This window comes from Eretmochelys imbricata, chromosome 24, assembly GCF_965152235.1.
Source record: "Eretmochelys imbricata isolate rEreImb1 chromosome 24, rEreImb1.hap1, whole genome shotgun sequence".
Classification (NCBI taxonomy): domain Eukaryota; kingdom Metazoa; phylum Chordata; order Testudines; family Cheloniidae; genus Eretmochelys; species Eretmochelys imbricata.
The window spans coordinates 21,181,463-21,197,506 of NC_135595.1; the positions used below are offsets into that span (position 1 = coordinate 21,181,463).

General features: G+C 63.6%; 1 protein-coding gene across 1 annotated transcript; it reads right to left on the bottom strand.

Annotated features, from left to right (window-relative positions):
- Window positions 1–3,780: 3,780 nt before the first annotated feature.
- On the bottom strand, window positions 3,781–12,840 carry LOC144279430 (cell adhesion molecule CEACAM6-like). The gene is made up of 8 exons (XM_077840928.1): window positions 12,726–12,840; window positions 6,509–6,880; window positions 5,587–5,862; window positions 5,034–5,307; window positions 4,771–4,868; window positions 4,451–4,542; window positions 4,170–4,211; window positions 3,781–3,828 (listed from the first exon to the last, which is right to left on the bottom strand). The coding sequence occupies exons 1-8, from the start codon at window positions 12,838–12,840 to the stop codon at window positions 3,781–3,783; spliced, it is 1,317 nt and encodes a 438-aa protein (XP_077697054.1).
- Window positions 12,841–16,044: the final 3,204 nt, after the last annotated feature.

Consider the following 16,044-nt stretch of genomic DNA (forward strand, 5'->3'; position numbering starts at 1 on the left):
TGCCAGAAAGGGTCACACGACACCCCCCCCGCTCCCCCCACCGTGCGGTCAGACAGGGCAGGGCCAGGAGGAAAGTCTGACTCACTGAGGAGAGAAGGAGCCCAGGGGAGAGACAGGGCCCGTGGGGAGCAGGAAGCAGCAGAAACAGGCAACAGCCAGACATAGACCCCCCCAGCCGGACCCAGACCCCCCCAGGCTGACACAGACACCCCCAGCCGGACCCAGACACCCCCAGCCGGACACACCCCCAGCCAGACACAGACCCCCCCAACGTGACACAGACCCCCCCAGCCGGACACAGACCCCCCCAGGCTGACACAGACACCCCCAGCCGGACACAGACACTCCCAGCCGGACACACCCCCAGCCAGACACAGACACCCCCAACGTGACACAGACCTCCCCAGCCGGACCCAGACCCCCCCAGGCTGACACAGACACCCCCAGCTGGACACAGACACCCCCAAAGTGACACAGACACCCCCAGGCTGACCCAGACACCCCCAGCCGGACACAGACACCCCCAACGTGACACAGACACCCCCAGCTGGACACAGACACCCCCAGGCTGACGGACAAGCTGGGGTCACAAAGTCCAAACCAGCGCTCCCCGTGGGATCCAAACACCCACTAAACCCGTCTCCTGGGGCACCGTAAGCTGACAGCTCCCTGGGCCCCACCACCCAGCCCGGCCCCGCCTGCAACGAAGGGGCAAAGCCCAGAGGGTCCCAGCCCAGGGACGCAAATCAGGCCTGGCCCAGTGGGGCCGTCCCCCGGCTCCCCAGGACGGGGCAGAGAGCTCCCTGCTGGGGCAGCCCCTGTCCAGCTGATCCCTGCAGGGGGCTGGGCTGCGCTTCGCCAGCAGGGGGCATCAACGGGCCAGACGCACCCGGGTCCCCTTGGCCCTGCTGGCGCCGGCATCGCGCCAGGGACCCCTGGACCCCGCCCGGAGCCCCCAGCCTGCAGGGACAGCCCACGCCCGGGACATGGGGGGCCCTGCCCGGAGCCCCCAGCCTGCAGGGACAGCCCGCGCCCGGGGCCTGGGGGGGTCCTGCCCGGAGCCCCCAGCCTGGAGGGATGGCCCGCGCCCGGGTCATGGGGTGTCCTGCCCGGAGCTCCCAGCCTGCAGGGACGGCCCATGCCCGGGTCATGGGGGGTCCTGCCCGGAGCCCCAAGCCTGCAGGGACGGCCCGCGCCCGGGTCATGGGGTGTCCTGCCCGGAGCCCTCAGCCTGCAGGGACGGCCCACGCCCGGGGCCTGGGGCGGCCCTGCCCGGAGCCCCCAGCCTGCAGGGACGGCCCGCACCCGGGTCATGGGGGGTCCTGCCCGGAGCCCCCAGCCTGCAGGGACAGCCCACGCCCGGGACATGGGGGGCCCTGCCCGGAGCCCCCAGCCTGCAGGGACAGCCCGCGCCCGGGGCCTGGGGGGGTCCTGCCCGGAGCCCCCAGCCTGGAGGGATGGCCCGCACCCAGGTCATGGGGGGTCCTGCCCGGAGCCCCCAGCCTGCAGGGACAGCCCGCGCCCGGGTCATGGGGTGTCCTGCCCGGAGCTCCCAGCCTGCAGGGATGGCCCATGCCTGGGTCATGGGGGGTCCTGCCCGGAGCCCCAAGCCTGCAGGGACGGCCCGCGCCCGGGTCATGGGGTGTCCTGCCCGGAGCCCCCAGCCTGCAGGGACGGCCCACGCCCGGGGCCTGGGGCGGCCCTGCCCGGAGCCCCCAGCCTGCAGGGACGGCCCGCACCCGGGTCATGGGGGGTCCTGCCCGGAGCTCCCAGCCTGCAGGGACAGCCCGCGCCCGGGGGAGTCCTGCCCGGAGCCCCCAGCCTGCAGGGACAGCCCGCACCCAGGTCATGGGGGGTCCTGCCCGGAGCCCCCAGCCTGCAGGGACGGCCCGCGCCCGGGGCCTGGGGGAGTCCTGCCCGGAGCCCCCAGCCTGCAGGGACAGCCCACGCCCGGGGCCTGGGGCGGCCCTGCCCGGAGCCCCCAGCCTGCAGGGACGGCCCGCACCCGGGTCATGGGGGGTCCTGCCCGGAGCCCCCAGCCTGCAGGGACAGCCCGCACCCAGGTCATGGGGGGTCCTGCCCGGAGCCCCCAGCCTGCAGGGACGGCCCGCGCCCGGGGCCTGGGGGAGTCCTGCCCGGAGCCCCCAGCCTGCAGGGACGGCCCGCGCCCGGGTCATGGGGGGCCCTGCCCGGAGCCCCCAGCCTGCAGGGACGGGTGTGGGTTGCCAACTTTTTATTTGCACAAAACCACACCCTTGCCCCGGCCCCACTCCTTCCTCAAGGCCCCCACCCCACTCACTCCATCCCCCCTCCCTCCGTCGTTCGCTCTGCCCCTCTCTCACCGGGCTGGGCAGGGCTTGGGGTGTGGGAGGGGGTTCGGGGTGTGGGCTTCGGGCCGCCCTGACCTCAGCCGGCGCCTGGGAAGAGCCCAGTGTGTTCCTGCAGCCCCCTAGGCCTCAGCACAGCCGGGGCAGGATCGGCTCTCGGCACCAGCAAACAAGCACGTGTTTGGGGCGGCACAATTCCAGGGGCGGCTCCGAGCTCTGCCCCCACCCGCAGGCCCCGCCACCTGGGAATGTGGAGCCAGCGCTCGGAGAGGGGGCAGTTCGCGGAGCTCCCATGGCCGCCCCTGCACCTAGGAGCCACACGGAGCCAGGGCAGGCAGGGAACCTGCCTTAGCCCCGCAGCACCGCTGACCGGGCTTTTACTGTCCGGTCGAAAGCCGGACACTTGGGAACCCTACCTGGGGGTGCCCTGCCCGGGACCAGGTTATAACACAATGGGGTGCAGGGGGCACAGCCCAGCTGCGGGGCCATAATCACAGGGTCCACGGAGACCGCGTGTGGGGCCTTTGCTCTCTCTCTGCTCCCCCTGCACCCCTGGGCTGCGCCGTGTGACGCTTCCTGGGGTGCCGGGCTGGGAGGCCCCCCGTGACCCCCTGCCCCGCTGTGAGGAGCCTTGTCTGGCCTTGCTGGGAGTCAGACCCCCGACCCCCCCTCCATGGACAGCACAACCCCCCTCCCCGCTCAGCCCTCGACAGGTCAGCGATCGGCGCCCCCCAATTGCCCAGGATCCCCCTGGGGTGCCCAGCCCCTGGCGCTGCCCACTGGCCAAGTTCCCAGCTCCGCTGCCCCCACGGACTCGGACCCCCCAGCTGAGCAGTGACCCCCTCGCAGCCAGCGCCCCACTCGGCCCCAGCACGGCCAGGCCTTACAGAGACGACCAGGCTGAGTTTATTGACCGGAGCCCAGAGCTGGAGAAGGAGCCGCTGGAGGCTCCTGTTATTTACTCCTCGAAACACAAGAACTAGGGGTCGGGAAATGACAGGAATGGGCGGCAGACTTAGAACAAACACCAGGAAGTGTGTGTGGGGTGTGGGGGGAAGCCCTGGGCGGGGACCCCAGGCCCTGGTTTCGGCACCAGTCGGGCACTGGGGAGACCCGGGTCTGAGTCCCTGCAGCCCCACAGACTCCCTGTGGGACCCAGGCTGGTCAGTGAGCTGCCCGGGCCCCTCTGTGCAGTGGGGAGAATGGCCCAGCCCCCCACAGGGGTGGGGGGATGAGGCCTCGGAGGGGCCCAGACTCTGCGGTGATGGGCGCCAGGGAAGCAGCCTGGATGGATGGACCCCCCGGGCCGGGCGGTGGCTTTTCCTGCCCTTTAACGCTTCATTAGCGGGACGTCCCCGGGCGGCGGGACCCAGGCTCAGGGACGCGCCTTTCCCAGCATGCACCGGGCCCCTCCCAGCATGCACCGGGGGGCCGGAGGGGGCAGGAGGGGGCATCACTTCTTCAGCTCCTCGTACACGTCCTGCTGTCCGGGCTCCAGGGTCTGGGGGAAACGGGGACGATTCAGCCAGAGACGCCCCAGGGGAGCGCCCAGTCCCCTCCCCCCCGTGGGGCCCCAGCAGCCCCTCCCACACCAGGGGCCCATCCCTCACCGAGACCAGCAGCCCCTCCCACTACAGGGCGCCCATCCCTCCCCCCCGCAGTGCTGGGCCCCCCAGAACTCCTCCCCTCAGCTCTGGGGCTCCCGGCTCATCCCCCTCTGGTTCACTCTGTGCCCCCCTGGGGGAATGTAATAACCAGCCCTGTTCTCAGCAATAGGGCTTCTGGGGGGCAGCTCTCCCCTCCCCTCACTGGGTCCGAACCCCCTCAGGGGCCGGCGCTCACCTCGTATATGGGGCTGGGGTCAGGGGGCTTCCCGGGCTGGGCCTGGAGGAGACAGAGGCAAGAGGGACATTAGCACCAGACCCCAGAGACCCCCCAGCTGAGCTCGAGGGGGGGAAACCGGGAGAGTCAGTGGGACCCAGGGTTTGTGTAACCCTCCCCCACCCCTGCCCAAAGGGGACAGGGTAAACTGGCTGGGGGCTGTGGGTCTGGACTGAGGGGCATCCGCAGAGGAGGGGCTGGGCCTGGAATAGAGGGGGGTGGGGGTGGCCCTTGTCACTCACCACTGGCCGTGCCCCGGCTGTAGGGGGCGGGTTCTCGTACACTGGGACAGGTGCCTCGTTCTCTCTGGGGGTCTCGTTCCGGCAGCGAGAGTCTGGGAGGAATCATCAGAGACGCTGGAATTGGGGCCTTGGCTCCCAGCCCCCCTGCTCTAACCATGAGACCCCACTCCCCTCCCAGAGCCAGGGAGAGAACCCAGGAGTCCTGGCTCCCAGCCCCTCTCCTCACTCCCACTCTAACCCACTACACCCACTCCCCTCCCGGTGCCAGGGAGAGAACCCAGGGGTCCTGGCTCTCCCGAGGGGTGGGGGCTGTTACTCACAGAGGAAATAGACCCCGACTCCGACCAGCACCATCCCCATCAGTGACCCGATGACGATCCCGGCAATGGCCCCAGCAGAGAGACCTGAATGGGCACCTGTGGGAGGGGCATCAGGAGGAAAAACGTGTGTGAGGGGGGCAGTGTTGGACCAGACGTTCAGCCACAGTCCCCTCACCCCGCCCCCTGCAGCCCGGGCCCCTAGGGCCGCACTGGGGCGTTGGTGCCAGCAGTGGGATCCCTGTGTCTGCAGCTTGTTGTTCCATCCCGGGGACTCACCCATGACCCGCACGGCGACAGACGCCCAGGCAGTGCGGCTGGTGACAGGGTTGTGGACCCGGCACTCGTACGTGCCGTGCTGAGCCCAGGTCGTGGGGCTAAAGCTCAAGTTGGTCCCGGTCTCCTTCATGTCTGTGCCGTTGAGAACCCAGCGATAGCTCGGGGCTGGGACGGAGTCGGTGACACACGTCAGGGTCAGAGGGGACCCGAAGGTCACGTTGATGGGTCCAGGCGGGTCTATCCTGGTGGAGTCTGGCCCATCTGCAGAGAGAGAGGAGATCAGGGGATGGACGGAGGTCCCAGTATAAACAGCCGCTGTGCCTCAACCCAGAAATGGCCGCATCTCAGCACCAGGCCAGAGAAGCCTGTAGAAACAGCCCGCGTGATCCACCCCAGAGGCAGCTGCATCTCAGTGGCCCGGAAGGGGCCCTCCATAAACTTCCCCTGTGCTCCATGCTGGGGGAGCTGCATCTCCGTGGCTGGGTGATGCCGGCAGGGCCGGGGGCAGCGTGGCCGGGGGACGGGGCTGCAGTTACTCACAGGCCACCGTCACGGTGCTGGGCTCGCTGCGTTCGGTGCTGACGGGGTTCCTGACCTCGCACTGGTAGGCGCCGGCATCGCCCCGGGTGACACCCGACACCGTGAGGGTCCGGTTGTCAGGGGACAGCCCCAGCCGGTCACTGGGCGCAAGGGACGCCCCGTCCCGGAGCCAGAGCAGGGTGTCGGCGTGGGGGGAGCTGTTACACGTGAGGGTGAAGGTCCCGCTCTCCAGCACCTGGGCTTGGTTTGGCGTCACCGTGGGCCTGGGCAGCATTTCTGGGAACAGAGAGAGCGTCACTGGGGTGAACAGCACCGTGGGAGTCCTGACCCACAGCCCCGTGGGGATTCCGACCCAGCTGCCTGGTAGCAGTAGTGAGCTGTTATCCAGCCATCATCTTTAGCGTAGGGCTACTTGAGAAAGAGTGGAATTCTGGGAGCCGGGACTCCTGGGTTCTATCTCAGCTCTGGGAGGGGGGTCTGGTGGGTTAGAGGAGTGTGGGCTCTGAGCCAGGACTCCTGAGTTCGATCCAGGCTCTCGGGGGTGGGGCATGTGAGCTCTGCGTGGGAAGGTCTGTGAACCTGGCACAGGGGGGTCCTGGGGGCCCATGCTATGCAGGTAATCAATCCCAACAGTGCCTGGGGGGCCAGGGTCACTCCCCGTCCATGTTCAGGTCCATGTAGGTTGGGGCAGGTTTTGGCTTCCAGTTCAGGGAGGGGCAAGGTGGGGCCTGGGGGTCCAGAGCCCCACAGTTTGGGGGGTCACCATCTCTCAGGTGTTGGGGTACCTAGGTTGCCCCACGGTGTCTGAGTTTGGGGGCAGGTTCCCCCTGTGACCTAGCTGGGTTCTTCCCAAGGGAGACACCCAGAGCCCCATCGCTGGGGTGGGGATGGGGAAGGAGCAGCTCTCGGGGGTGACACTTACCAGAGACGGGCAGATGCACCGTGGTGAGGACAGGGCTAGTCTGGCTCTGAATCTGCACCGTGTAGCTCCCGGTGTCGTTGAGCGTTAACCCCGCGATGTGCAGGGAGCAGCCCGGCTCCGCTGTCTCCCGCCCCGTGTGGGCCGAGCCGTTGGTCTGGATGGGGGGTGGTCCTGGGTTGTAGGTGAGGATCTGGCTGTTTCCATCAGCGGTCGGTGATCGGTACCAGCTGCAGGACGTGAAGTCCTGTGGAGGATTCGGGGGGGCCAGGCTGACGCCCCCTCCCACCGCGGGGCTCGGCGGGGTGAGGACGATGGTCACTGGGGTCGGGGTCTGGGTCGGCGCCGGCTGGAGGCAGGAGCCCAGGATGGAGGCTGTGGGTGGGAGACCAGAGAGACAGGTACCAACTGGTGCCCCTCACTCCCGACCTGCAGCCCCTTTGCTTTGATTTGCACTGTCCCCTGTTACCGCCATGTGTGTCCCAAACACCTGGGTCCCACGGTCTCCGCCCCCGTCCCGCGCGCCTCCCAGAGCTGCCTGGTCTGTCATGGATTTGCCCCATCACCATTTGCTGCAATGGGACCTACCTGAGTCTCTGCATGGGGCTGGATCTGGGGGAAGGGAGTTTGTGGAGGGGGGGCTGGATGTGTCCCCCGCAAATGCTCTGGGACAGAGAGACACAAACAGCTGATCCCTGCTAATCCCACCATGCAAAGCAGGATCTGTGGGGAACAATGTGGCATCTGACAGGTCCCACCCCAGGGCTGTGGGGCACTGCCTTGGGGGAGTCCAGGGAAGGAACCAGCCTGGGGAAGGAAGCATCGGAATCTGCTCCTACCAGCCCAGCCCTGGGGACCCCCCACCCAAGCTCTGCCCGTGCCCCTCAATCCTGACCCACAGACCCCTGCTAGCCCAGCTCCCCCCAGTTCTGCTGGTGCCCCTCACTCCTGACCCGCAGCCCCTCTTCTTTCATTTGCAATGGTGCCTATAGGAGGCCTTTGTGTCCCGGACACCTGGGTCCCACATTCTCCCCTCTTCCTGCCTCGCCCCATCCCTCTGACCTGCCAGGAAAATCCCTGTCCAAGGGCCGCCCGGTCTGTGGGGGATTCGCCCCATTGCCCTTCGCTGCTGCGGGACCCGCCGGGACCTGCCGGGACGGCAGAGACACCTGGTTCCCAGCTGGGGGCAAAGGGCAGAGATGGGGGAAGTGGGGGGAGGGAGCGGAGCCGGCACGAAGCACCTCCCTTGCCCCTCCCAGCCCAGGTATGGGGCAGGGGGTACAGCCCCTTTCGCACCGTGTTCCACCTTTCCTGACAGCCCTGCCTGCCTCCACTGCCGGGGGGGACAGGGGATGTGACTCACCTGCCCCCACCTCACATGGGGGGGGTGGTAAATCTAGTCCCCACAGTGGGAGGCGAACCCAATATGAGCTCTCCAGGACAACTGCTCATGTCCCCAGAGATGGGGCTGGTCCTGATAGGTGTGTGTGGGGGTCACACTGGAGGGGGAATTGACCGCTGCTGAAAACAGGAGCCTCAGTTACGCCCCCCACACACCACCCGGCTCAGACCCACGGCCCCTGCGCATCACAGGGTTAATGCGCCCCAACCAGGACCCCAGCCCCGGACAGATCGGCCCGTCTAGGGTGGGTGCCTCCCCCGGGCCCGCTGTCCTCATTGTTCTCATGCTCACCCAGGGCCCCATTCTGCCAGGTGTCACAGGGTGGGGGGGAGTCAGGGCCCTGCACCCCCCACGGCCTGCGATTCACCAGGACTCTCAGCCAGCCGGGGAAACAGAAGGTTTATTAGACGACAGCAACACGGCCAAAAACAGAGCTTGTAGGTTCAGAGAACAGGACCCCTCAGCCGGGTCCGTCTTGGGGGGCAGGGAGCCCAGACTCAGGTCCTGGGCCTCCCCCTGTCTCCCCAGCCAGTTCCAAACTGAAACTCCCTCCAGCTGTCTCACCCCGCCTGCCCCCAGCTCCTCCTCCAGCCTTTGTCCAGTTTCCCCGGCAGAAGGTGCCACCTGGCCCCAGCCCCCTCCTAGCTCAGGTTATGTGCTGGCCATCAGGTATCGTTCCTCAGTGAAGTCACCCCCTGATTTCCCACCCCATCTAGTATCAATGCAGACAGTAAACTAGGAAAACTTCCATGCAACATTCCCAGGTTAATACTCCATGCCAGGTGCTTCACACAGGACAGAGACAAGCCCGCACCGAGGAGCTAGGGGTGTTGGGGAACGGGGCTGGGAATCCAGGACGCCAGGTCCCTTCCCACAAAAACATCGGTCAGTGCTGACTCCAATGCCTCAGTGTGACACTAGGGGGCGCTGGGCTGCAAGGAACGGGGGCGCAGAGCGAGACCCCAGGAGTCCTGGCTCCCAACCCTCCCCAGCTCTAACCCACTGGACTAGTTGTCTTCAAGTCACCAGGGCCTGATGAAATGCATCCTAGAATACTCAAGGAGCTGACTGAGGAGATACCTGAGCCATCAGCGATTACCTTTGAGAAGTCATGGAAGACGGGAGACATTCCAGACGACTGGAAAAGGGCAAATCTAGTGCCCATCTAAAAAAAGGAAATAAGGACAACCTGGGGAATTACAGACCAGTCAGCTTAACTTCTGTACCCGGAAAAGATAATGGAGCAAATAATTAAGCAATCAGTTTGCAAACATCTAGAAGATAATAAGTTGATAAGTAACAGTCAGCATGGAGATGTCAAGAACAAATCGTTTCAAACCAACCCGAGAGCTTTCTTTGACAGGGTAACAAGCCTTGTGGATAGGAGGGAAGCAGGAGACGTGGTCTATCTTGACTTTAGTACGGCTTTTGATACTGTCTCGCATGACCTTCTCATAAAGAAACTAGGAAAATACAACCTAGATGGAGCTACTATAAGGTGGGTGCAAAACTGGTTGGAAAACTGTTCCCAGGGAGTAGTTATCAGTGGTTCACAGTCATGCTGGAAGGGCATATCAAGTGGGGTCCTGCAGGGATCAGTTCTGGGTCTGGTTCTGTTCACTGTCATCATACATTATTTAGATAATTGCATAGCGAGTACATTTATAAAGTTTGCGGACGATACCAAGCTGGGAGGGGTTGCAAGTGCTTTGGAGGATAGGATTAAAATTCAAAATGATCTGGACAAACCAGAGAAATGGTCTGAAGTAAATAGGATGAAATTCAATAAGAACAAATGCAAAGTACTCCACTTAGGAAGGAACAACCAGTTGCACACACACTAAATGGGAAATGACGGCCTAGGAAGGAGTACTGCGGAAAGGGAGCTGGGGGTCATAGTGGATCACAAGCTAAATATGAAGTCAACAGTGTAACACTGTTGCAAAAAAAGCAGGACATCATTCTGGGATGTGTTAGCAGGGAGTGTTGTAAGCAAGACACGAGCAGTAATTCTTCCGCTCTACTCCACGGCTGATTAGGCCTCAACTGGAGTATTGTGTCCCAGGTCTGGGCACCACATTTCAGGAAGGATGTGGACAAATTGGAGAAATTCCAGAGAAGAGCAACACGAATTATTAGAGGTCTAGAAAACGTGACCTATGAGGGAAGATTGAAAACACTGAGTTTGTTTAGTCCTGGAGAAGAGAAGACCGAGAGGGGACATCGTAACAGTTTTCAAGTACATAAAAGGTTGTTACAAGGAGGAGGGAGAGGAATTGTTCTTTTTTAACCTCAGAGGACAGGACAAGAAGCAATGGCTTAAATTGCAGCCAGGGCGATTTAGGTTGGATATGAGGAAAAACTTCCTACCTGTCAGGGTGGTTAAGCACTGGAATAAATTGCCAGGGCGGTTGTGGGATCTCCATCGTTGGGGATTTTAAGAGCAGGTTAGACAAACACCTGTCAGGAATGGTCTAGATAATACTTAGTCCTGCCACAAGTGCATGGGACTGGACTAGAGACCTCCTGAGGTCCCTTCCAGTTCTATGATTCTATGACCCCGCTCCCTGAGCCGGGGATGGAACCCAGGCCCCCGGGTGTGGGGGCAGTATTTGGGGCTGGGTCCCCACAGCACTGTGTCTGTGGGACCCTGGCTCCTGGAGGTGTCACAAGGCCCCAGCTCCTTCCCCACCCCACAGCTCCCAGGGCAGGGTCCACTGGCCACTGGGGGAAGTTTCCACAAGAGCCAGTGGGGGAGGGGCAGCAAGTTGGGTAAGAAACCCACTGAGCAACAGCCCCAGATTTGGGGGAGGGAGAGGGGAGGGGGGGCGGAGCCCTGAATCCAGGGGCGGCTGGGGGGAATAGAATAGAATATCAGGTTTGGAAGGGACCTTAGAGAGATCATCTAGTCCAACCCCCCTGCTCAAAGCAGGACCAATCCCCAATTTTTGACCCAGATCCCTAAATGGCCCCTCAAGGATTGCAAAAAGAAAAGGAGGACTTGTGGCACCTTAGAGGACTAACCAATTTATTTGAGCATAAGCTTTCGTGAGCTACAGCTCACTTCATCGGATGCATACTGTGGAAAGTGTAGATCTTTTTATACACATAAACCATGAAAAAATGGGTGTTTCACCACTACAAAAGGTTTTCTCTCCCCCCACCCACTCTCCTGCTGGTAATAGCTTATCTAAAGTGATCACTCTCCTCACAATGTGTATGATAATCAAGGTGGGCCATTTCCAGCACAAATCCAGGGTTTAACAAGAATGTCTGGGGCGGGGGGGGGCGGGTAGGAAAAACAAGGGAAATAGGTTACCTTGCATAATGACTTAGGCACTCCCAGTCCTCTATCAAGCCTAAATTAATTGTATCCAATTTGCAAAATGAATCCAATTCAGCAGTCTCTCACTGGAGTTCTGGTTTTGAAGTTTTTCTGTGGTAATATCGCAACTTTCATGTCTGTAATCGCGTGACCAGAGAGATTGAAGTGTTCTCCGACTGGTTTATGATTGTTATAATTCTTGACGTCTGATTTGTGTCCATTTATTCTTTTACGTAGCGACTGTCCAGTTTTGACCAATGTACATGGCAATCATGTACATGTACATGATGGCATAGATCACATTGCTGGATGTGCAGGTGAACGAGCTCTGATAGTGTGGCTGATGTTATTAGGCCCAGTGATGGTGTCCTCTGAATAGATATGTGGGCACAGTTGGCAATGGGCTTTGTTGCAAGGATAGGTTCCTGGGTTTAGTGGTTCTGTTGTGTGGTATGTGGTTGTTGGTGAGTATTTGCTTCAGGTTGCGGGGCTGTCTGTAGGCAAGGACTGGCCTGTCTCCCAAGATTTGTGAGAGTGTTGGGTCATCCTTCAGGATAGGTTGTAGATCCTTAATAATGCATTGGAGGGGTTTTAGTTGGGGCTGAAGGTGACGGCTAGTGGCGTTCTGTTGTTTTCTTCGTTAGGCCTGTCCCTGTAGTAGGTGACTCAAGGATTGAACTCACACCCTGGGTTTAACAGGCCAATGCTCAAACCACTGAGCTATCCCTCCCCCAACCTGTCCCCTTTGCCATCACATTCCTGACCCCCCCTCCCCGCTGGGGGGCAGGGGCCTGCGGGCAGGGGTAGCAAGGAGTCTGGGCGTATTGCCATGGGGGCTGTGGGGAAGGGGGCGGTGGGGTACAGAGAGTACTGGAGGGGGCAGGACTCCCTTGCTCTGTGGGTTTCTTTCTTACCCAACATCCCCCTCCCCCACCCACCCCTGTGCTTCCCCCGCCCTGGGATTCACCAGCCAGGCACCCCTCGCTCCAACCCAGCCCTGTTCACCCCTGGCACAGACTGGACATGGGGCATCTCCCAGGCACCTCCCACGCCCACACCTGGGCCAGTTCCTGGACAGGCCCAATCCTGGCAGGTCTTGGGGCCGTGGGCAGCACGGGAATAGGAAGGGGCTGCAGGTCGGGAGTGGGGGGCACCAGCAGAGCTGGCGGTGGTTCCCATTTCTGACGTCCTCCCTCCCCCTGCTTCCCCCCGCTTTCTGTGTCCTGTCCTCCTGCCTCCCGCCATTGATTTTGGGGGTGGCAGTGGTGCCCCCCCCACGTGGGGCAGATGGTGACCCTGCTGGGGGAGGGGGGGAGTCGCCAGAGCTGCAGCTGGTTCCGCAGAACCGCCACAGCCGAGCCGATCGGATCCTGACCTTCACCTCCCCGGACACACGGAACCAGGGACCGGCGTCCACGGGCCGCGAGGACCCTGGGGGGGTGACTGCTCCCTGCGCATCACGGGGTTAACGCCCCGGGACACCGGAGCTTCACCCTCATCGTCCGCGCCAGGGGCCGGTCCCACGCCCTCTTCGTGCACCTGCGGCTCTTCCGTAAGAGCAAGAAGGCCGCCGTGGGGCAGGGCAGGGGGCTCAGCAGGGGGTGCCATGGCACGAGGTGGGGGCTCAGCAGGGGGAGCCGTGGGGCAGGGCAGGGGGCTCAGCAGGGGGTGCCATGGCACGAGGTGGGCGGCTCAGCAGGGGGGAGCCGTGGGGCAGGGCAGGGGGCTCAGCAGGGGGTGCCATGGCATGAGGTGGGGGGCTCAGCAGGGGCCACTGTGGGGGGCTCAGCAGGGGGCGCCGTGGGGCAGGGCAGGGGGGCTCAGCAGGGGGTGCCATGGCACGAGGTGGGGGCTCAGCACGGGGCCACTGTGGTGGGGCTCAGCAGGGGGCACTGTGGGGTAGGGTGGGGGGCTCAGCAGGGGCCACCGTGGGGGGCTTAGCCTGGGGTGCCGTGGAGCAGGGAGCGTGGTTGGGGGCGCTCAGTAGGGGGGTGCCATGGGGAAGGGGGTGGGGCAGCAGGTTGCTCCATGGGGTGGCTGGGGGCTGTCTCCCACTTATGCTCTCTTTGTTCGCAGGGTGACTGGGCGGTGTCCGGATTCACTGCCCCCCCGGGGGGTCCTGGGGGGTGTTACCGGATCCCAGCCCGCCTCTGCCCCGATCCCTGGCCCAGCCACCGAGCGATGCCACCCCCCAGCTCCCTCCCCCCAAATCCCCCTCCCCACCCTTCCCCCACCCCCCAACCCCTTTCGCCCCTCGCACCTTCCCCAGACTGCTCCCCCACATCCCCCTAATCGCCCTCCCCCCCCCAGTGCCCCTTCCCCAGACCCCTCCCAAATCTCCCTTTCCCCCAGTAAACCTCAGTAAAAGCCTGAGAACTGAGCCACAGCCTGGAGTTTGGGTCCTGGGGGGGCAGGTAAACGGGGGGGGGGGGTCAGGGGCAGTCCCCACCTGTAGAGGGGCCGAGTGCATGTGGGAGGCAGGGGGGGTGTGGCTTGGTGTGATTGGGGATCTCGGGTCTCCCTCCCCTGCCGTCACCAGGTCACGCTTGGCCCCCAGCGGGGAGCAGGTGACCCCCCCCCCACTCCAGGGGCGCCGCGGGGACCAGAGCAATGGAGCTGGGGGGGGGCTGGAGCCCCCCCAAAAGGGGAACCTCCCTCATCACCACCTCCCACCCGCAGACAGGGTTGGAAGGGGGCGGCTAGAAGGGGGCCCCAGGTCCCAGCCTCGCACTTCTGCACAAACTCCAGCCTCTGGGGGGGGGGGGGAGCAGCATTAACTCCTAGAACAAGTGCCACCCCCCGGCAGGCACCAGTCTGGCCCCCCTCACCTGGCTACACACAGACCCCGCCCCGGGAGGGGGGCTCATTCTGCATCCCGGCTTTGGAATGGCACCAGCCCCAATCAATTCGGGGGGCGGGGGAGCTTTCTGCCCAGCCCCACACACCTCTGCTCCCCACTGCCCCTCCCCCCAGCTCACCTGCCAGTCCCTGTCCCTTCTACGAGCTGGCCGCTGTGCCCCATTTCCTGGGGGAGCATATGGGGGAGGGGTTTAAGTAAGGAACCCACAGATCAAGGGATTCCCAGAGGGAGTGGGGGGGATGGGGGGGAGGGGCAGGCTAGGCTGCAGGGGTGGGGGGCAGGGTGCCCAGAGTGGGACAGGGGGAGGGGCAGCAGGAGGGAAGGGGACAGGATCTCTGGGGTGGAGGAGAGAAGAGGGAGCAGGGGGTGGAGGGGAAAAAGGGAGGCAGGGGGGCAGGGTTCCCAGGGCAGAGGGGGAAGGGCGGGGGGGGGGAAGTCATAGGGTCTGGCCTATGCCCCAGCCTGCAACCAGCCTCCTGGGTGCGACCCCTTACCGGGCTGGGCCCCAGGGTTGGGCAGAGGCCCATGGGCTCCAGGACGGGGCTGCTGGCAACAGCCCCCCTTTTCCCCTGAGGGTCCCTGCCGGAGTTCGGCCCAGCCAGACCCTGCTGCGGGGGAGGGCTGGGCCCTGCGGGCGCGAGGCCCCCGGGGTGGTGACAGCAACCTCAGCCCCTGTGCAGAGCCAGGGGCCCCACTCAGCCCTCGGCTGCAGGCCCGGGGCCTGGGGGCAGCCCAGAGAGGTGGCAGTTAGCCATGGCCCAGCCTGGCCGACGCGGTGATGACCCAGCCCGGCCGTGACTGAGTCCATGGCTGGCTCACTCACCAGCCCTTCTTTCGGGGGTGTCCTGCTGCCGGGGCCAGGGGGAGGCTTGGCCAGTCCTCAGGGGGGCGCTTTCTCTGCCTGGACACTCTGGCGCCTTGGGTCAGCACATGTCCCATGCTGCTGGTGCCCCACAGACATCCCACCTCCTGCACGGCTCCAGCAGGGAGCTGAGCCCCTTTGCCACTGTAGAGGAAAACTGAGGCACAGGCAGGCTCCATAAAACTAGTACAGAAAATTCTTACTTTTTTGGGGGGGAGCGGGGAGCCGGTATCCCCGCCCTGGCTCCTTGCCCCGTGTGGCCCTGATGGGTGCATTCATATACCTAATACTGCCCCCCCAGTGCTGAGGGGAGAAGCCAGGAGGTTTGGGCGGCACAGGGGCAGTTATGGGATGGGAGGCAGAAGGGCAGGGGCACCGCCTGGATGGGCCGAACCCTGGCAGTAAGGGTAGCAGGGAGCCCAGGATTTGGCCGGCACGGGGCTGCAGGTTGGGAGCGAGGGGCACGAGCAGAACTTGCAGAGGGGCAGAGCTGAGCTGGCAGGGGGCTGCGGGTCAGGATTGAGGGACACCGGCAGAGCTGGGGGGGCAAGGCTGGGCTAGCGTCACAGGCTCACCGGGCGATGCTCTGGACCTGCTCCCCACGAAGCCAGGCAGGACTCTGGGGGAGTCTACTCTCAGGGAGCAGCCTGTCTGCAGGACTCACAGCTCACACGGCTTCCCCCTTCCTGGGTCTGACCCTGGAGCCTCCAGCCTCCTCTGCCCCTCCAGGCGCTTCCCACAGCGAGTCCACCCAGGCGGGGTCCTGGGGAAGCCAGAGGGTCCTGCCCCCCAACTCCGCCGTCAGACGGGTTTCAGAGTAACAGCCGTGTTAGTCTGTATTCGCAAAAAGAAAAGGAGTACTTGTGGCACCTTAGAGACTAACCAATTTATTTGAGCATGAGCTTTCGTGAGCTACAGCTCACTTCATCAGATGCATACCGTGGAAACTGCAGCAGACTTTATATACACACAGAGACCATGAAACAATACCTCCTCCCACCCCACTGTCCTGCTGGTAATAGCTTATCTAAAGTGATCATCAAGTTGGGCCATTTCCAGCACAAATCCAGGTTTTCTCACCCTCCGCCCC